Here is a 22,100-nt window from a genome sequence, read left to right as displayed (position 1 = left end):
GACTGTTCTTTTGGTCTGATCTCTTCCAGTGAAGCTCATGTTCAGGCAACTCAAGCACATGCTTTCATTATTGGGGGCATACCACCAAATAAGTAGAAATTATCTGAAATTAATTTCGAAATCTGAAATTAATTGAACTAAAAATGTATATTTCCAAGATTCTAGTTTCTGCTCATATTAATGTTGATAAGAATAATTTTAAAAGATTTGTATTAAATTAGGGAAAAATGCAAAATCGAGACCAAACAAGTTTATCTAGCATTCTCTTTTATTAAAAACATAAAACTTGATAAAAACATATCAAGTAATGTTACAGGCAGGTTTAGTGACTTTCCTCTCCCACATACAAACCATGTGACCTGAAATGACGAGGTCTCCGAAAACGTAGGGACAGATAATTAAGAAGGGAAAAAAAACTTGTAGTGAAGGGCACAAACACTGACTGACACATTTGATACCTTAACAAAGCCTTATTCACATCAACAATTACATAAGGGGAAAAACAGGCCTTGAACATCAGCATAGTGCCTTGGTCTTCCTACACCTTCTACACCTCCTCATAGTGGTGTATGTAGTCATTTTCAACACCACCTAAGCAGACCAGCATCCAGTGCTTCATATTGCTTACTTAATCCCTAAAATCACTCAATCACAGCACCAGCAGACAGAGTTCACTTTCAGTTGAACGCATTAAGAGGAATTCCACTGATTTTACTACATAACTAAGTGGTTCATATGCAAACATTCGCTCAGAGTGATTTGGTGTGAAACACTCAGTTCTAGAGAAACTTCAGAACTGTTCACAGTGGTGTTGATAGGAACCAGACGTCCACCTCTAAAAGCTCCCTCACAGAAAGTAATTTCATATAATGGTAACAAATATGATGAGACACTGTTTTACAATATTGTTTCAGCTTGAAATGTGCATTAAAAACGTGTTTATTGTACATTCAGGACACTATGAGGTAAAATGGTCCCCAAAGAAAACTTAGTTTTCCAGATTTATCACCATTTTCCATCATTAACATTCCATATAAACTCAGAAGACTCATGTAGGTTCTCTGGTGGTTTTGATAGTAAATAAATTGTCTATGTGTGTTGTAGTCATGGTGACCCCTGGCTCCCATCACCACCACTGTAAAGAAATCTGAGGTGATAAGCTTCTATACTGGAATCTGCAGCTCTGCCTATAATCCACTAATAAACCACGTTGAATGACTTTGTTTACATCCTCACAATTTACTTATTTAGAAATCGTGAAAAAAAAGAGTAGTATTTCCCTTTAGTCATTCACTATAGTCACTTAAGCTGACTTAGCATACATACACATATGGTTTTTGTCATAAATTGAAAGTACCTGTTGTTCTTTACACTGTGTGTAAATTTCTAGATGAATAGACCAAAAGAAATGTCCCAAAATTACTTGGAAAAAGGTCTGGTTCCACTGACTTATAGTAAAAGGAGAGTATGTTTTTTCCTTCTCCTGTAAAGTTACCATTTTAGAGATATGAGGTTTTGTTCTGACAAAAGCAATATGAAATTTTATATATGCATCTGCTGCTAGAACAGAAACATGACAAATGGCCGTCTTGTGATTCCAGTGAATGACCAGCAGGTGGCTACTGCACACCGATCTGCTGGTTCAGAGTAGCAGAGCTCAGCCACGTGCGGACACATAAATGAAGGCCACGTGCTGCCAGAAGCTACTTCATTCAGATAATAACGGCCACAAATAAATCATTCACTGAATAATAGTCATTCGCTAAAGTTTCTCTCCTTGCTCCCATGCAAATAAAGGCAGCATACAGAGGTAGAGTTCCTGCCAGCAAGAAGGTTAAAAAACATGTTCCACCTTAAATGGTGCAGCAGTTATATTCAGGCATCTAAGGCAAAATTCAACTGCTGCACTATTTAAGGTGGACCAGCGAATTCAAATAAGAAGCCAACTGTAGCCTCGTCTGCCAGCCGGCTTTGCTGCCACTTCAGTGTATGATGACGGAGCATCATTTTACGTCAATGTTGCGTCACATTTCAGGGGATTACTAAGCTTTAGGGCTGCAAAATACACAATGTGTTAAAAATAAGGATGCGCCAGAAGGCTACAATTTACAAAGCCATCTAACCAATCAGATTTATTTTACCACTTGTATATTTTTTTGTTGCAGCAAAAGTCTATTATTTTGAGCAAAATATTGCTGCGTTACATTAATGATTGGATGCATTTGAATATATAATCGCAATATACAGCAATACTGTCACATTGCTAGTATTTTATCCACATCGTGCACGGCAGCCCTACTGAGATCCACAGCTTCATATGTTAAAAGTCCCACAGCTCCCATCTGTTTTGCTGTCTTGTCGTAACATGTCCAGCTTTACTTAGATGTATCTTTAGCTCAGCAAGGGACCCATGCAGAGGCTGAGCTAAAGGCAGTTTCATTACTGCGGACGCATATCTGTTCTGTTTCATCCAGCCGCTCCTCCACAGTGGGCTGGGGATAAATACAGAGGCTGAATCCAGCAGCCAAATCATCCTCAGGCTCCTCTCTGCCTCTGCTCCTCATTGCGCTTGTGGAAGAAAGCCTTTCCAAACTCGTATGTGCTGATCATGACTGCACATGCCGGGGCCACTTTGATCACCCGTGGAGATAAGCCTGCAAGAGTGGATATCATGTTAGAGTTAAATGTAAGAAATTAGAAAAAAACAATGAAAGACAAAAGCATGAACGAATGGAAAGCAATGGCTGAGCATCACAAACTGTGCATTAACAGTTAAAGCGGCCAGTGAATATATGATCATGTTTTTGCTTCTGGAGGTGAATAAATTTGGCTTACAGTCAATAAGTGTTTCCTAAAGGCTTCCACTGCGAGGACACCATCACTAATTAGCTAGCCAATGTTAGACAAGAGTTATTAACCATCACAGCAGCATCTACCTGCAAACAGCCCCCGATACCCCACCTCACTCCAGATATTCTTCATTATGTGCCAGGTTGAAGAGGGCTTCTTCAGAGGGGCTGCAAAAAATGATCAAGTATGTTAGGTAAATGTCTGAAAATATGATGAAATACTGCAATTATGTAATTAACAGGGAGGCACAATTGCATTTGAATTATACTGGTATTGGCAGACAATTATTAAAATAAACATTACATTTGACTGACATTTCAAACTAATGACTGGTTAAAATACACTATACAGACAAAAGTATTGGGACACCCACAATTATTGAGTTCAGGTGTTTTAGCCATGCCCTTTGCTAATAGGGTATAACAACAAATGAGCAAAGGGAATGGGGGGAGGAGTTGTTTAAAGCATGCCACCACTGGACTCTGTAGCAATGAAAACGTATTCTGTGGAGTGACGAGTCACGATGGACGGGTCTGGGTTTGGCGAATGCCAGGAGAACGTTACCTGCTTGACTGCACTGTAAAGTTTGGTGGAGGACGGATGATGATATGGGGCTGTTTTTCAGGGGTTGGCCTAGAACCTTTAGTTCCAGTGGAGCGAATCTTAACGTTTCAGCACCAAGACATTTTGGAAAATGGTACACTTCCAACTTTGTGGAAACAGTTTGGGGAAGAACCTTTTCTGTTCCAGCACAACTGAGCCCCAGTGTACAGAGCAGCTCCATAAAGGCCTGACTGGGTGAGCTTGGTGTGGAAGAACTTGACTGGCCCTCATAGAGCCCTGACCTCAACCTCAGCAAACACCTTCGGGATGAACTAGAGACTGTGAGCCAGACCCTCTCGTCCAACATCAGTGTCTGACCTCACAAATTACCCTCTGGATGAATGGACAAAAATTCCCCACAGACACTCCAACATCTTGTAGAAAGCTTCCCAGAAGAGTGGAAGATGTTATGGCTGCAAAAAGGGACCCACTCCATACTAATACTCATGGATTAAGAATGGGATTTATAAAAGCTCCTGTAGGTGTGATGTGTAGGTGTCCCATTACTTTTGTCCTTATAGTGTATCTGTTGCACCTTGAAAGAGCTGAATGTTTAGGAGACACTGGCTTTCAGGTGGATTTAGTTCCGATATAAATGTTTATGCATCGACATGAACAGATATGCAGATCAAACATATCGGATGTCGATCCACAATTCCAATTCCAATGTCACTGTATCAACTGTAATTAATGAAGCAATCTATATCATAATTAATTACAATAACAACAATAATAACGACATCTAGGGACTAAATACTGGACCTGTAATCACTTCCTTTAATTCTGACTATATACATTCAGAATTAACAAAAGAAAAAAGGTTAGTTTTTCCTATCATACCTCCTAGAGTGTCCATCTCTCCCAGCTGGATCTGTCGGTGTGTTTTCACCACGTCAAACGGCAGGGTCATCACTGCGGCTATCTGTACAGGACACAGGACAGGTTCATTAGAGAACACACACAAGCTAATATTCACCTGTAGTATGTGATAAAACACTTACACTGATGGAGGTCATGACAATCCCCATTCCTTATATCGTTATTTTACAATATTTTTTATTATCTTACTATTTTGCCTACTCTATCACTTCATCCTGTATTATCTGTGAGCCATTATTTGAAACAACCAATGTTTTATTGCTGCTTATTAGGCTCAAACATTTTTCTTAATAAAGCCCTTTTTATTTCAGAGTTGTTTTAATAAGTGTATTATTATTACTTTTAAAGCACTCAGAATTACAAGTACTGTATGAAGCTTGCTTTACAAAGTTTGAAATGATTATATTTACACTGCCTTCTCAAATGTCAATTTTGAAAAAAAGCACATATTGAAACTATTGGATTTTGGTGGTTGCAATGTCACAAATATTTACACAAATAAACAAACCTGATTAGGTTCATTAACATAGTACAATGCAAACCAACAAAGAACTACTTCTACACTTCAAGACGCTTCCACAGAGGACAAAGTTAAAGCTGTCTGTGGTAATGAAAACTTTGGCCCCTTCATTCCCCTTGTCTTACTTTCAGCCCATTAACTCAGCCGAAGGGAGCCTTCTGTGCTCAGTACTGGCGCCCTGGCTGATGATCAGATCAGCCACCAGAGCAGATAAGACACTGTTACATAAGAGGAGAACCAACTCTGATAAGGTTAACAGGTAGTGACAGTGCAGGTTCCTGATCGAATAGAGTTATACGAAAGAGCCTCATCTAGAAACATTCTGCATGTTCCCACTAGAGCACCAATTTAGACCACAATATTTAAATAAATAAATAAGTACTATCACCGTATAATTCATAATTACACTACTAATAATAATCATGCTGACTGTCAAATGCATGAGAGCTTTTGTCTAATTCATAGCAGATAATGTCTAATTCATGCCACGGAAAAGTAAATAACTGATAGCAGTTGTAAAGTAATCTGTTAGATTTATAAGTAAATAATATGCTCAGGGTTCAAGGGGTAAAATAATGTTTAATTTTCAACATCCAGTTACACAAACTAATTCCTTGTGGGTACTGACCAATTTATAGCAGGTACTAATTTATGTCAGGCACTGAATAGTAAATAAATGATAGTAGTTGTAAAATAATCCGTACAGGTCGAAAGATTTATAAGTAAATAATATGCTCAGAGAGGTAAAATAAGGGGTAAAATAATGTGTTGTTAGTTTTCAACATCAAGTTACATAAACGTTTGGCTCTTAAACCAGCTCATAAAGTTTTGTTTTTATTTTATTTTGTGCACAACAGACCATAGTTAATATTCAAATATGAGCAAAGCAAAACATTCCTAATTTGATCAACTTTAACAATTAAGATAAATATTTTGATACATTTAGTGCTTAAACAGAAGGAAAAAATATATTAAAATCAATTTTTAAAATCAGTTGTTTGGTTTATAAAATGTCAGAAATGGTAAAAAAAAAAAAAAAAAAAATTGCAGGAGCAACAATCAGAAATTTTTACTTTTTTCCCTTAAAAATGTCTCAAACCAATGAACTGCTTACCAAAATAGTTGGCGATTAATTTAACAGTCGACAACCAATCAGACTGATTGATTCATTCCTTCAGCTCTACCCAATATTAGCAAAAAAGTGACTAAATGTATTGACAATATCTACTGAGTTGGTAATGCTTTAGTGATTGTTCCAATTGACTGGACTAGAACGGATATCCTCACTGATAATTCTCTGTGTGCTTTTCATATCACTATGGTATGCCTGGAATTTGTTTAGGCAATACTGCTTTGTCTCGCTCCTGTGTTTTTTTAGTGATTTTCTGCAAAGGCTGTGTATGTTTTCTGTATTAACAGGGCTGAATTTGTTAAATAATCTTTGTAAAGTTTAAGTTTTTTCTAATTTCTTTCTGTAAAGCCCTAGTGAGCCAGGATTTCAGAGTTTTGTGAGTGTTTAGATTGGTATGGAAAAGATAAGCTGACGGTTTGGTTAATAGTGATACTGAAAGCAGAGCATAGTTTTTGAGCGCTGAGCTAAGTAAGAACCTGGTTCCCGGTCACATTTGAGATAATGTTGATGAATCTAATGTTGTTTCTGTTGCCGAGGGTACTGATAGTAGCCTTGGCATGCAGTTTGTGGGTTCTCTGAGAACCCGCAGCAGCTCTGAGATGAGCATGGCTACGTGCTGTTGGAAAAAGAGCTTTAAAGCAAGAGAAGGCTGTAGCTGAATAAGGGTTTACTCACAGCTCCTGAAACGGCTCCTGCAGTGAAACTGACAGCAAAAGAAGCCTGTGGCCTCCTGTATCTGTCACACAGCTCTGCCTTCACCAGCTCATAGTTAAACCAGTACAGAGCTACAAAACACACAAGAGTATTCACGTCATCATAAACATAATAAATAATAAAACAATTAAAAAAAACAACAAAAAAAAAAAAAATTATCTAAAAGAAGAAGGAAATACGAAACATACAGGAATTATTATGGATGTGATAAGAGCTTTTTTTTTTCAAATACATTTTCAATGAAAAATCCATTTTTTAAATGATTTTAATCTTTACATTAATAATTAAAATAAAATAAATCAATCAATCATTCAGAAATGTGAGAATACATGACTTCTAATAAAACAATTCAACACATGAAATCTTGGGGGAATTCCACCAATTTTCCAAAATTTCAGGAAAAAAAAGGTTAAATTGTAAACAAAATCACTCATTCAGAGCGGTTCTGCGTGGTTTGGCGTGAAACACTCTGTTCTAGAGAAACAAGTCAGAACTGTTCACAGTTCACGCTGTGTTCTTTCTGCCGTTTTGTTTTTTCCCTTTTTTACTTTCTCCCCCCCGGCCTGTCAAGTCTGGCATGATGTTAACACATTTACAGTCATTAAAATAACAAATGTATAAACAAAATGAAATTAAATAATTAAAAAAGAAAGAAAGAAATACAGAAACACTGACAAGATGAGCCTATAATCTATAGTGCTCATTTTGGAAAAGTAAATTTGTTTGGCACAGTAATGCAGTCTGACCATAATTCTGATTGCAAATCTGCCAGATAAGACAGGCAAAAAAAAAAAAAAAAAAAAAAAAAAAAAAAAAAAAACTGTTCACGGTGGTGGTGACAGGAACAAGACGTCCACTTCTAGAATCTCTCTCACAGTAAGTTATTACATGAAATGGTTATGAATTCACTGCCTGATGTCTGAGACACTGTTTTGCGATATGCTTGAAAAGATTTAGGGCTCAAAGGTCGTAAACAACACAACTCAATTCCTATCACCGCCACTGTAAAGAAATCTTGAACAGTCAGTGGGTTTCTCAAATCACATCAAACCCTCTGAATGACACTGTTTAAATCTCAGCAGCTGAAATATGCAGAAATGTTGAAAAATCGATGGAAACCTCCTTTAAATTTCACCATGATTTGATTAAAATACAATTCAAAATTATTTTAAAAGCTTCCTATTTATAGCATCAATTTTTTAAATGTTATAAATCCATTTTCAGGTCCTGGATTTTATAGTTACTGGGAGCAATGACAGTAAGTGGCCAATCAGCTACATCAACAGTTCACTTAAGTACCAACGATCACAAAACCCAGGACTGGAAATTGGATTTGAAGTCCTAATCCACTGACCAGAGAAAGGGACATCCCGCAGGACGGTAGGCCCCCAGCCCCTCCACAGAGACAGCCAGCCGTTCTGAGCCACGGCCGAGCGGATACAGACTCTCAGCTCGCTGTAGGACAGCTGACGAGACTGCATCTTAGTGCGTACAAGCTCCAGAGGACTGATCACGGTCACTGCTCCAACTGCACACAACACACACAGATAAACACATATACAGTCAGAACCACAGCTACGATGTACAAAGAAATATAAACACTAAAGTCATAGAAACTAATGAACTGAATCAGGTGTGTTAAAGGGCCTATATGAGGTAAAACAGACATTTCCTCATTACTTTTTTTTAATAAAACTGTTTAAATGTGTTTACATACTACATCAAAGTTCCGAATGAATTGTTCACTCCTCAGTCCATATATTGAAACAAAGCTGCAAAGACCGCTCGTTTAGATTTTTTGCTTTTATTAGGTCACAAAACCAACTCATTTACATATATTTGCCTATGTAGCCTAAAACAGTTTGGCCGCGCATACCGACTCTTATAAGGAGTGTTACAGCCTGGACTGCTTTTTGAACAAGGCACAAAACAGGGCAGCCAATCAGAACAAAGGTCATTTACATATATCAGTCTTAGAGGCACAGTATCAAAAAAAAAGCCTGTTTAATTCCAGGAGATAAAGAGTAGGTGAAAAACATACAAGAGCCATATAGCTCTGTTTCCATGCACACCAGCACAGTCTGACTTTAAATCACTAAACACTTTCTCCATGCTGTGGTGCACATGACACTGTCACACTGCGTTTACTCACGTCTGGCCAGCCCTCCTGCAATGAGGGGCACGTGGGTGCCCTGGTAACCCATGCCATAGCGCAGGAAGTCCCTCAGCTGATCGTAGCAGGTGAAGTAGATGACCGTGGCAGGAACAGCCATGACTCTTCACAACAAACAAAAACACGGTTAACTCTACTTACACTACAAATGCAGTGTTCGAGGTGATCATCTGCCCTGCTCCCGCCTGCAACCAAAACATTTTGTCCCACTCCTGCCCACGCAGTTTAGTCAAAGCGAACTAACGTGCAATATCTGACACAGTCTGTTCACAAATACATTATTCTGTGCTAAAATAACAGCAGTCGTGGTCATCAGGGTCACTGAGTAACTTCATCAAATGCCTTTTATTCCCAGTTAACACAATGCAGGAATTAAACAACAGAGCTGTTATTCCTGGTGTTTTGTTGAAACTTAAGGCTCCACTGTCTCTGTAAACTACCAGAATTTGTGTGCTGTTCATGTGATCGGCTGCTTTGCATCTCTTTAGAATGACTTCATTTATTTTAAAACCTTTACCCTTATATGTATGATTTATTGATTGTTCTACTTTATTTAGGCTATTCATTAATCGCCGGACTTCTCTTCATGCTTCCTCCCACCTGCAGTGGACTGGTTTTCCTGCCACCCCTGCATGCAGCGCTGAAAATTAGTCCCGTTAGATGACATCATAGGATATTTTAAAAATCTCTTGAAGCCAGTGTTTTAATGATAACTTAAATAAAGTGTTCAGGTGATACAGTCTAGGCTTTACATTTGAGAAAATAAATATGAGCCCTAAAGGAAAACCAGTGTCCCTTGAAACCTCGTAAACATTAGAGTTCTTTATCAAAAACGTCACGATTTCCCACTAGAAATGGTTACAACTTGTACAACAGTATTCCAAAAAGAACTAGATGCTAATGAGCAACCTAGATAATGCTTGGTGGGATCTGCCACCTTTGTCCTACAGATTATACAGTGCATATCATCACATGTTAAAGTATGTTAATCTCCTCAGGTGTTTTAAAATCAGGACTAGCTTACAGTGTTGGAGGAAGGCCGCTCCACAGAGACCGCAGACCCTCGTGCCTCGTGATTTTCACAAACGCATCCTGAAAAGGAAACAAAAACATCTTTTTATAATTATGACTTTACCAAGTTTTCGTTGTTTGAGTTTTAAACAAACGCTGACAGCTAAGAACCACAACTGTAACAGCAATAATTATTATATAAATTATATATTATTGTGTAAAACTGGAAAAGCAAGATACAAAAAAGGTCTTGGTGATCAATTACATTTACAGTAAGAGGGTAAATTTGGTGTAATTTACTTTGACAGTTATTGTGATTTTTAGCTCCTTAAAACTGGTGACCAAATTTTCAATCAGTCAGTGTATGAGTGGCAGCCTACCAGCGTCCCACTGAAGTGAGTGGGCGTTTTGTACCAGGTGCTGCAGGTGGTCATGTTCTGGCACACGTAGATGTGGTCCATCAGTCCGTTACAATACAGAAAGCACTTCCCTGAAAGTGGATCAAAACAACAGAGTCAGAAGACTTTCAATAAAGGCTACACTAATAAACATTAAAATTCATCATTAAAAAAAAAAAATCATGCATTAACAGACCAAACCACATGTTCTGAAATCAGCACATTACAATATGACTGGCCTTGTTTTTCTTTAAAAAAAGGAAAGAAAAAAAGAAACACTAAAATCGTATAATCGATTATCAAAATATTTGCCGATTAATTTAAGTCAAGGACTAATCGATTATGCAAATAACAGCTGCAGCTCTATTGTTCGGTAATCTCGAAAATACTTTGTTATGTGGTTTCTGACACTGTATGACACATTTCTCTACAAACATGGACTAAAGTACATTCGCATGGCTAAACTGCAGCCACAGCCATCATAGATAGTTGATTTTTGAGCTGAAAGATTTTAATCAAAATCGCAGTTTAAGAGCGCAATTTGAAAACTGCACCTTTTATCAGAGCCTAGATTATGAAGAACGTTGTCTTAGCAAGTTTTAAGTGGGGGTGTTTAACATAACAGTTTGTTAACTGCTTGTAGAAGTTGAACCAATTCGATTACACTTTTTTTTTCGTTTTGTTTTTAGCCAAAATTTAAATTTCAGGGGAAAAAAACTGTTAAAAAGATGTTGTTTTTTTTTTAAAGTTCAATAAATGCATAACATTTCCAAATTAAAAGTGTAATTGTGTTAAATAATCATGAGCTCAATACTGACCAATAGTCGTGATCATGATACAATCATAATAGAGCAGCCCTGGTTAGCATCATGCTAACTGGTGGTGTGTAAGCTTCCATCATTTGCTACTGCTTGTAGGAGTTACACTAATTAAATTACATTAATTTTTTACTTGTTTCTAGTTGATTTAACTTTTTTTCTCAGTTCAATAAATGCATGACTTTTCCAAAGTCAAAGTGTAATCGTGTTTAAAAAATATTGAGATCAAAATAATTGTGATTATGATTTTTTGCGATAATAGAGCAGCCCTTGCTCACATCATGCTAATTGGTGGCATATAAGCTTCCATCGGTGCTTAAATCAGATTTTTAACCAAACTATGACTTTAACTTTGTCAGACACTGTAGAACTAACACAGACTGAGGAGAACGACCCAAACGCAGATAAAGTGGCTATTATTATCAGCACCCATGGAAGCGTCCAAGCACACAGGGCAGCCACAACAGTGCTAAGTAAATCTGACCACTCTGAATTTGGCAAAAACACACTGCTATTTTTGTCCCTTTGTAAGGACAGCTTCAAGGTTAATCCCCAAGTTACAGGGTTCAAGTGCCTTAGCACACATTCTGTTTACTTTCCACTGAACAAACTCCTGCAGCTTCATGCATCAAGGATGAACAAACATTACCTTGGCAATCCCCCCGACCGTGCCCCCTAACCCTCTCACCTCTTACAGGAAATTCTACAGTCTTATCAGAGTGACAGTGGGCTTGTTTTGTTCTGATCGAGTTATTCAAGGTTAATGCCATCATCTGTAGAGGAGACACTGACTGAATAAAAGTAAAGCTCAACCAGCGGCTTAATCAGTCAAGTCCAAATAGTTCACACAAACAAACATGAAACCAGGTAACTGTTTAGATGTGAACAGTCAGGGGTGGGACTTTACTCAGGTACATGCACTTATGTACCACTACGTTTCATAGCCATGCAATCTTCATCAGCAAAACAATGGCAGTAGAGTGGGTTGTACTAAATAGACTGTAAACATGTCACTTCTGCCACATGTCAGTTTGTGAGATTTCTGTCCTGCTAGATCTGCCTCAGACAACTGTAAGTGCTATTACTGTGAAATGAAAGCATCCAAGAGCAACAACTCTTAGCCAGCTTAGCCACGAAGCAGTAGACCACGCAAACTCACAGAGTCGGGCCACAAAATAAAAATCGCCTATCTTCTGTTGAATCACTCTACTACAGAGTTCCAAACTGCCTCTGTAAGCAACATCAACCCATTATTTATGCATCGGGAGCTGCATGAAAGGAGTTTCCATGGCTGAGCAGCAACAGACAAGCCTAAAATCACTGCATGCAATGCCAAATGTAGTGGTATTTAGCGCCACCACTGGACTCTGGAGAGGTGAAAACATATTCTGTGGAGTGACACGTTTCTGTCAGTCTGATGGACGAGTCTGGTTTTGGAGAACACCAGGAAAAACGTTACCTGCCTGACTGCACTGTGCCAGCTGTAAAGTTTAGTGGAGGAGGGATAATGATATGCAGCTGTTTTTCAGGGGTTGGCCTAGAACCCTTAGTTCCAGTGAAGGGAAATCTTAATGCTTCAGCAGAAAAAGACACTTTGGACAATTGTACGTTTCCAACTCTGTGGGAACAGTTTGACTGTGGACTGACTATCTGTTTGCCTTGTTATCTCTTAGCTCCCTGGTGTGCTCCTGTTTCTTAGCAATGTAGCAAACAGCGAGTTCTTGTAAGCACCATGTTTTGATCGTGTCTGTTTGTTTAATTGTGATTTTTGAAGTGACCGCTCCGACCCCCATGGGTCAGGATGAAGTCAACGGCAGACAGTAGTCACGTTACTGTACTGTATGCTCTGTCTGAGCTCTATGCCAGCAGATAGAGTTCAGACTGTGTTTACCAGAGGACAGGCAAACATATCAGCACACAACCTTATCTCACAGACTCCCTGTAAAATGTTTTTGTGCTCTAATTTTGTGCAGTCTTATTGAAATGTGTATGTGTAGTTATTATGTGCATCTACTGTCTACTACATGCACCTACTATTCGTCCATCTATAAGACATCTTACAGTATGTGCATGTTAATATTATTGGGCCTCAATTATTTGGGGTTTGTTCTAAGGTTAAAAAAAAATAATAAAAATTTCACCCAAAACTGTTTACACTTTGTCTATAATTTAATTTATTGTCCTGCAAGGTTATTTGTTTCTGTTGGCAATACTTTCGTCAGGCTGTGTGGTTTTGTTAAGCATCATTACTGATGTTTTTTTCTTTAACCTTTTATTCTCCAGGGTATATTTTGGTTTGTCCATCTGAATTTACATGACCAAAGCGTAGGCAACTTATTCAGTAACTGCATGAAATAAATGTAATATTTTAATTTTTATTGTAAAAGCTCTCCTCAAATTAACAGAAAATGTGTTTTATGATCTACACATATTACTATATGCTTACAATTCACTGCTGAAAGCCAAAAATCTTAGACGCTCTTTGTATTATTTTATTAAAATTATTAGAGCAGATCACTGAAGACACGCCATCTGTTTAGAGTTTATAGCCCAGATTTGTGGAAAAATGAGAAAACAAAAACTGAATTCAGCTTCTTTTATTATAAGGGTTTAAAATGACTTCACCATCTTTTTGACTGGAAAGAAGAGTTACAGCTCTCATACAACACCCACCTTCTGAATGTAGCTTATGAAATATGAAAGTTATGAAGAATATGACAAAGTGCCTTTTGGAACCACCGGTGGTCTCAAGGAGTTGAAGAGGTTAAAAAATTTTAAATGAACTATTACTTAAATAAGCTTTAAAATTAGATGATGTTTTTAACTGAATCACTTCATTCATTACATCTGAGCTTCTGCTGTTGAAAATGACCTAATATTGAAACCCAGTATCTACGTTTCCAATATCTACGTTTACAGTATTAACTGGTTAGTGTAGCTAGTGAGCTGTGGCGGGGCAATCGAGGTGAGGGAGAGTAAGCAGCGAGGTAATGGGATGTTTACTCACATTTTGAGGGACGTATCAACCCCCTCCAGGACCGAGAATCTCCTGCTAAGGCTGTGTCAGTGAGAGAGAGAGAGAGAGAGAGAGAGAGAGAGAGAGAGAGAGAGAGAGAGAGAGAGAGAGAGAGAGAGAGAGAGAGAGAGAGAGAGAGAGAGATAAAGATAGAAAGAAAATATATAGATGGAAAAAAAGAAAGAAGAATGTAAAAGTAGCAGAGACATACAGATGGACAGAAAGATGAAGAAAACAAAAAAGAAAAAAAAAGAAAAATCAGACAAAAAGAAATTAAAAAAGAAACGAAAATGAAAAGATGAAAAAAGAATGATTAAAACAAAAATAAGAGAAAGACAAAAAACACAGAAAGAAAAAGAAAAGACAAAGGGAAAGAAAAAGAATGATGGTGCAAAGACGGACAGATGGAATTAAGGCAGATGGAGGCATACAGATGGAAAAAGAAAGAAAAAAGAACAAACAAAAGAGAAGGAGATATGCAGTGGTGTGTTAACGGCTAAAGCATGCATAACGGTCCTGCTTATCATAATAATAATAGTAATAATAATAATAATAATATTAATAAGAAGAAGATGAATAATAATAAAGGCAGATCCAACACTCTGCAGTAGCCAATGCTCCTCTGAAGAGCAGTTAATATTATACTGCAGCATAAAACGCAGAGCAGCACAGCAGCACCTGAGGCACCTCCGTGTTATCACTCTCTCACTCACACACACACACACACACACACACACACACACACACCCCCCTCCCTTATGAGCTATAAAATCAGTAGATATTAGTGCTGCGTGTTAATCAGCCTGTTATTAACTGGAGGTCAGGTTTGGCAGCGTCAGCTGAGGTTTGGCAGACGTACCGTGGTAGAAGGGAGTTTGCTGGGCCTGCAGTCTGATCTTCACCACATCCAGTGGCGTCACTACAGCAGGAAACACAGGAAACAACTTCACTGAGGTCACCCAGGAAAATGGGATGAACTGTATCATTTTATTTTTGTTTATATTTTTGCCCATTTTCTTAACAGATTTGCATGATCAAATCATTTTAATAATATATTCTGCACTTATAATAACAAGACAATAAGATATTCCTCATCATCATTATCTTAATCCGCATAATCCAAACAAGGCCACCATAATAATCAGACATCACTTAAATCCGTTTCATTTCTACATACATAAACACATTCCCTTTCCCTTTGTGAGACTAATATGAATATAATTTTTGCTTTTTTACACTGTCATTGGAAAATCCAACATCACAGTGATGGGCATACAGTTAGCAACATGCTAATTGGTATATGGGTGCAGTGGGTGTTTTTTTTTCCCTTTCTCTCACCAAAGAGGGAGGTCAGTAAAGCTCCAGTCCCAGACGCCAACATCTGCTGCACTGGAGTGATGGCAGCGGAGGGACTGACCGTGGGACCCTCACCCATCCTGCCAACCTGAGAGAGAGAGACAAAGACAGAGACAGAGAGAGATCTGTGTGAGCGGTCACCTGGGGAAGGTTTTCTGCTGTACTATTAATGCCCGAATCTTGAGTAAAGGACAAACTGGCTTTCTACCAAATCATCACATTACCAACCACATTTACACCTTACACACCCTAAATCAACCAACATATTCACCAACAAAATCAAAAGAGAAAAGATTTTGCATTTGACTCTATTTGGCAAGAAGGTTTATATTACAAAATTCTCCAAAACGGTGTAGGGGTAAAGTCTATGACATCATTAAAACAACAAAAATTGCCAATAAAATGACAGATCTCTTCACTCAGGCAGCTTGTCCCCTACTCTATTTAACATATACGTCAATTATTTAACAGCGTTACTGGAGCAATCTGCAACACCAGGCCTGACACTAAACCACACGGAGGTTAAATTTCTCCTCTACACAGATGATCTTGTGCTGCTGTCGCCCAGTGAAAAGGGGCTACAGCAGCACCTGGATCTGCTAGAGCAGTACTGTTAGAACTGGGCCCCGACAGTAAACCCAAATAAATATAAAGTCATGACTGTCCAAAAGAAAGCCAGATCTCAGGAAAGCAGATATATGCTCAATCTAGGAGACAACGCCATGGATCAAACACCTTCATATGATTACCTGGGACTTAAGGTTTGTGCTTCATGAGGCTTCGGTCTAGCAGTGAACGCACTGAATTCTTTTCAAGGCCTGCAGAGCCTCGACTCAATCAGGAAGCAATTCCACAAGACTGCTATCCCAATTAGACTCTGGACAAAGTCCTTTGACAGTGTAGAATATAAATTGGCTGAATATCTTGTTACTGTCCAAGATATGAAGCAGAGACGGATCCTCACCAAATACAGACTCAGTGACCACAGCCTGGCCATCGAGACAGGCAGGTTTAAAAAGCCCTGGCTAGCGAGAGAGGAGAGAGTGTGCGGTCACTACAGGACAGGTGTGTAGTCACTGCAGGACAGGTGAGGTAGAGACAGAGGTGCCCGTCCTACTAAACTGCCCAAAATATGAGTCTATTAGAAATAAATATTCTAACCAATTTGAGAAACAGATAAACTTCATGACGTTAGGAGATTAAGATAAATTAGTCATTATATTAGGAGAGGGTCCAGCAGAGCCCCCTGCAGCCAGGTGTGTGTACAAGTGTCATTCACTCAGGGACAGTAAGTGACCACCAAACCACAGCCTTTACTCATCATTATACATGCACATAAGTGCTTTTTTCCATTCTACTTGTTCCCTTCTTAATCACATAAATATATTTGACAATTAACTTTTTTTCCTCTTTTCTGTTATAATCTACATACACATTATTAATAAGATTTGTTTATTATTCAATATACTTTTATATTTTCAATTGATAACACATCCTCTTAATTATTACATTATCATATATTCATCTTAGTTTGTATTTTGTTTTATTATTTTATTGTTAACTTTTGATATAGATCCTTTTTGTTGTGCTTTGGCAAATGTACATTTGTCATGTCAATAAAGCAAACTTGAGAGAGAGCAAAGGAGAGAGCGAGAGAGAGAGAGCGAGCGAGCGAGAGACAGAGAGAGAGAGAAAGAGAGAGAGAGCGAGAGACAGAGAGAGCGAGCGAGAGAGAGAGAGAAAGAGACGAGGGAGAGATAGAGAGAGCGAGCGAGCAAGAGAGAGACGAGGGAGAGACAGACAGAGAGCGAGAGAGCGAGAGAGACAGAGAGCAAGTGAGAGAGAGAGAGAAAGAGAGAGAGAGAGAAAGAGCAAGAGAGAGAGAGAGAGAAAACATCAGACATAGAGAGTCAGTACATCGTACTGGTTTCACACTAATTTTGCGAGCAGGCTAAAGAACTCAGGCTGACACACCTGCGCCCCGCTGCACACGAAGACGTGGGCTTCTTCTCCCTGAACTGGACACTAATACATTTGTAGAGGAGCGTCTGACGTCAGCGCGTGGTGTCTTATCTTAGTTTATCTTACTTTTGAATGGAAGTTTATGGAACTAACCCCCCCCAACAAACACTTTTCAGTGGAGCATTTCTCTTGATCTGCTGGCCTTTCGAATTTTGTGCAAAAAACAAAAAAACAAAAAGAGATATGAGGTTTCGTTTTTCAGCTTCTTTTCCTTTCCAAACTACTCTTTTTGTATATTAGTCTCTACAGCCTGGATTCATGGACTAAACTTGGACTAAACTTTAATGTTTATGCTATTTCACCATCAAAAATCCCATTTAGTCCAGATTAACACATTCTGCATTTCTAATTTGTGTTAGATGACAAGTTACTTACAGTCTGCACTGAGGATCTGGACAAATGCCTCATATCAAAAGCAGAAAATCTCCCTATTCATGTGTCAAGCAGTCGCCCTCATCAGTCCTGAGGGAAAGCCCTGGTTACTGCTCTCTCTGAGTGAGAGTTGGGGGTGATTATAATGGGCGAAGACTTAACGCTGATACGTTATCTGTGAGGGGCACCAGGTCTCCGCCCTCTCTGCTTACAGCCAAAACACAGTCCACACCTCCCCAAATCCTCCCAAAACTAGACAATCAATAAACAGGTTCTGCATGTCCATCAGTGTCCCTCAGCGCTCCTAAAGGGTCATTAGTTAAAACAGAATTACACTAGTTTGTGAAAAACTGTACACCTCAGCGACTGAATCGCACAGAAAGTCATTCAGAGTCGACTGACATGATATGAATTGTTGCAACATCCACAAAGTCATTTACTGAAAGGCATTTTATTTACTATCCAAAACCACTAGTGAGCCTAAATGTATTCTGAAGTGCTCTATGAAATGTTGATGGGGTAAAACGCCAAAAATGTTTCCATTGGGAACTATTTTACAAAACAGTGCCTTGTATGTATCCCTCCACCATGAACAGATAAATGTTTTAGGGCCAAAGGTTTCTGTTACAAACTTTTACAAAACAATGAACCATTCCTCAGCATTCTTTGCAATAACTTTCTGTGAAGGAGCTTTTAGAGGTGGACGTCTGGTTTCTATCACCACCACTGTGAACAGCTCTGACTCAGCAAGTTTCTCCTGAACAGAGCATTTCACACCAAACCCCTCTGAATGACTCTGTTTACATTTCAACTGTTTAATAATGAAGTTTTTCAGTAATTGACAGAATTTCCCTTTAACTTGTTCACTACTTACTACTTATAGAGAACTGACTAGATAAATAACTCTAAAACTATAGAACAAAGCAAAGAACTAATTAAAAAAAAAAAAAAAAAAAAAAAAAAAAAAAAAAACACAGACCCCAACACAGACTGACACAGAGTTAAAGAAACAATTGACGTCTTCCTCAAAATAGATCTTTTATCCACCTTCATCATCAACAAGATTAATATTTACCTTCCACAGGACATCAGCTATGTTCAGCTTGGGGCCTTATACAACTCAAAGTAAAGTAAAAGACTATATCCATTACATACTTTATCAGATCTTAACACATGAGGTTCCACCTCATACTTAAAAAGCACTTGCATCAATCAGCCAGAACCTTGATTTTATGTTCATTGTCCATTTTATCAGCCCCATTGACCGTACAGGAGCCCTTTGTGGTTCTACAGTTACAGTAGACTGTAGACCATCTGTTTCTCTGCATACCTTACTACCCTGTTCTTCAGTGGTCAGGACCCCCATGGACCCTCACAGAGCAGGTACTATGTGGGTGGTGGATCATTCTCAGCACTGCAGTAACACTGATGTGGTGGTGGTGTGTTAGTGTGTTTTGTGCTGGTACGAGTGGATCAGACACAGCAGTGCTGCTGGAGTTTTTAAACACCTCAGTGTCACTGCTGGACTCAGAACAGTCCACCAACTAAAAATATCCAGCCACAGCGACCTGTGACCACTGATGAAGGACTAGAGGATGACCAACACAAACTGTGCAGCAGCAGATGAGCGATCGTCTCTGACTTTACATCTACAAGGTGGACTGACCGGATATGAGTGTCTAATAGAGTGGACAGTGAGTGGACACAGCGCTGCTTTAACCAATTGCAACGTAAGGAAAAACGTTAGACAGGCTCTTTAACGCTGTTGTGATGAGGCCACTGAGAGCTGCAGGCTGTCGGCAACGAAGCCACAGAGGAACCAATGGATTAACTTCATCGAATGATGACATAACAAAATCAATATTTCCTCTAAAACGGTAATAATCGATTAATGTAGTACCGACAAAAAGATAATTAAAGTGGCACACGCCTGTGCAAAATGCTAACGTTATGGCTTTTCACTGGCCAGCTTCTTGTCCGAATCCCCCGTTCCACCTTAAATGTTGCCAGGCGACAAATGTGACCGTTTAACTTATATGTCTTTCTTTTTAAGAGAAGAACTTATAAATTCATGAAATAACGCTATATATTTTAATATCCGATTTCTACAGGTCCCCCAAAGAGGGGTGGTGGCGGGTTCAAAAACACAAACGTAACTGCTGCACCATTTAAGGTGGAACGGGAAAATTCGAAGTTTAGCATAACACCAAAGCAGCTATTCAGCTTTATTACACGTTACACAGGTTTGCTAACGGCTTAACATTCACGCTATTCACGAGTTAAAGCGAAATAACAGCTAAACATGAAATTATTAACACGATCTTTTGTGTCTCGACGAATGAACCAAGGCGTTTTGCTAGGTTACCTTAACGTAAACAAGTCAGGCTGTTAAGGCTAACTAGTTAACTAGCTAACGATGCTACATCAGAGCGAAATTAGCCGAATAAAGAGTCCGACAGCTTCGGCACTGGGCTACAAAAGGTAGACTCACCTTTTGGACTCAAACCTGAGCTCTTTCGCCTTCAGCTCATACTGCTACTTCATGCAGAGCTGAAATGAGGCGTTCAGCTTCTGCCTCATGCGCAAAAAGCACATTTTGTCCTTGCCGTTGTTCGCTGGTGCCCCGCGGCGCCCCCTGCTGGCTGCTTCTGGAAGCTCCTAACGGCAGCTGGGCTGTGTTTTGCTTCAAACAGCAGATCAGTGCGGAGCTACGGAGCCCTGCTGGTGACAAAGCCTTGATCTCATTCCCACGCTTTACTAAGCCATGGTCACGCATTAGGATCTCTACTACTCCTATGTTTTGCCTATAACAGTAGATCAGTACAGAGCCCACGGAGCCGATGACATCCTGTATAAATAAAAATAATGCATGATCACACCTTAGTAACGCATGGGAACAATATCCTAATGCGTGGCCACGACTTAGGAAGGTGTGTGAATGGGATGCTTAAGTCGTGGCCATGACTTAGTAAAGCTTGGGAACGAGATCATGGCTTTGCTAAGTCATGGCCATGACTTAATCATTTCATTCCCACGCCTTACTAAGTCATGGCCACGCATTATTTTTATTTACACAGGGTGTCACCAGCAGGGCTCTGTACAGAGCCCCTAAAGAGACATGGTAATTATTTTTAACAAGTCGTGAACTTTAATTACTATACTGAGGCCATGAGTTAATATATCATGCTCAATGTATTAGTTTGTGGCCTCTGTATAGTAACTTGTGCCTGAATAGAGTAACTTGTGGCCTCATATCTGTTTTCACATTAACACAAAACGTCAGTTTAATTAGTTAAGGGTTAACGGAGAGGGCTGTTTTTGAGGATGCGGCCTTTTTAATGTTGACGCTACAGCTATATTTACTATTTAGTGAAATTGCGTGTTTGGGTGGATCGATGTTTTTAAATATCTTTTAGATTTAAAGATTTCAGTTTATCATGAGTTTAAGTTTTAAATAAATTGTTTTCATGTCACTACTGAAACACCAGCGATGCACTCCATTCCACAGGGTCCCTATGTAGTGCTGTCATATTCCCTACACAGTTGAGTGCGGCCAGATTCATGGAAGTGTCCTAAAAAAATCTTTTTAAATGTGTGTTTTTCTCAACTCTATTCTTACGGGAAACATATTTGTGATTGTTAATTGTTATTTATGCAATAGAAGACGAGAGGCAGTGTGTTATAGCGAAAAAACATCACGGCTGTGATGATCTGTGGTGACCAAATCACAGTCGCGATGTTACTCATGACAACACCAGCGTTCTACTGCTTTAATATAAGCAGCTTGTTGCGGTCTCCAGCTCCTCACACTAAACTCCCAAACTGTCATCTCCGCTGAGCAGCTTTACTGTTTTTATTGGGTCAGTTTTATGGCTCAGTCTGATTTGGTCAGACTATGAAGATCAGACTCCATGTCTGGTGAATGGTACTGGGTTCATTTCTGGCTTATTCCAGGTTGTTTAGCTGTTCTTCTGTCACAGCTGCCACTGAAAAGCTGCTCAGCTGTGATGAGAGTTTGGGAATTTAGTGTCGTCTCATCTTCAGAGTCTGACCAAATCAGCTGTCAGTCAGATGTGATCTTAAAACTGTCCGTTTTCTGTTTGTGACGAAGTAAGAAGTAAAAACGTTCAAATGGCTTCAGCGTCTCCTACGGCTTTCAAAGTCGTTGCTTAGCAACAGCGTCTCAGCGGAGTGATACAGTGTTTGTGAAGAACCTGCGATGTTATAGTGAAACAA

At 39.1% G+C, this 22,100-nt stretch overlaps 1 protein-coding gene across 3 annotated transcripts; it reads right to left on the bottom strand.

Moving 5' to 3' along the window:
• Positions 1–247: 247 nt before the first annotated feature.
• On the bottom strand, positions 248–20,511 carry slc25a39 (solute carrier family 25 member 39). Of its 3 annotated transcripts, none has more exons than XM_017710391.2 (12): positions 20,356–20,511; positions 15,453–15,558; positions 14,974–15,033; positions 14,106–14,156; positions 10,263–10,372; positions 9,896–9,963; positions 8,851–8,975; positions 8,053–8,226; positions 6,660–6,769; positions 4,294–4,375; positions 2,937–3,017; positions 248–2,654 (listed from the first exon to the last, which is right to left on the bottom strand). In XM_017710391.2, exons 2-12 carry the CDS (start codon positions 15,547–15,549, stop codon positions 2,536–2,538), a joined length of 1,077 nt encoding a protein of 358 aa, XP_017565880.1. In that variant the 5' UTR covers positions 15,550–15,558; positions 20,356–20,511; the 3' UTR covers positions 248–2,535. The 3 variants fall into 3 exon arrangements, with proteins under 3 accessions (XP_017565880.1, XP_017565879.1, XP_017565881.1); XM_017710390.2 differs by lacking the exon at positions 20,356–20,511 and adding an exon at positions 17,868–17,998; XM_017710392.2 differs by lacking the exons at positions 14,106–14,156; positions 20,356–20,511 and adding an exon at positions 17,868–17,998.
• Between the last annotated feature and the right edge of the window lie 1,589 nt (positions 20,512–22,100).

This window comes from Pygocentrus nattereri, chromosome 14, assembly GCF_015220715.1.
Source record: "Pygocentrus nattereri isolate fPygNat1 chromosome 14, fPygNat1.pri, whole genome shotgun sequence".
Lineage (NCBI taxonomy): Eukaryota > Metazoa > Chordata > Actinopteri > Characiformes > Serrasalmidae > Pygocentrus > Pygocentrus nattereri.
Note: the sequence above shows the minus strand (reverse complement) of the source record. Positions and strands in the feature narration are given on the sequence as shown.

What these genes read in the sequence shown, in the direction of transcription:
- slc25a39 (XM_017710390.2), bottom strand. Translation starts at nt 17,900, where the DNA reads ATGAGGCATTTGTCCAGATCCTCAGTGCAGACT. An exon ending in CCAGATCCTCAGTGCAGACT is followed by an intron (nt 15,559 to 17,867) that starts GTAAGTAACTTG and finishes TCTCTCTCTCAG; the next exon opens with GTTGGCAGGATGGGTGAGGG. An exon ending in TGCAGGAGGGCTGGCCAGAC is followed by an intron (nt 8,227 to 8,850) that starts GTGAGTAAACGC and finishes TGTTGTGTGCAG; the next exon opens with TTGGAGCAGTGACCGTGATC.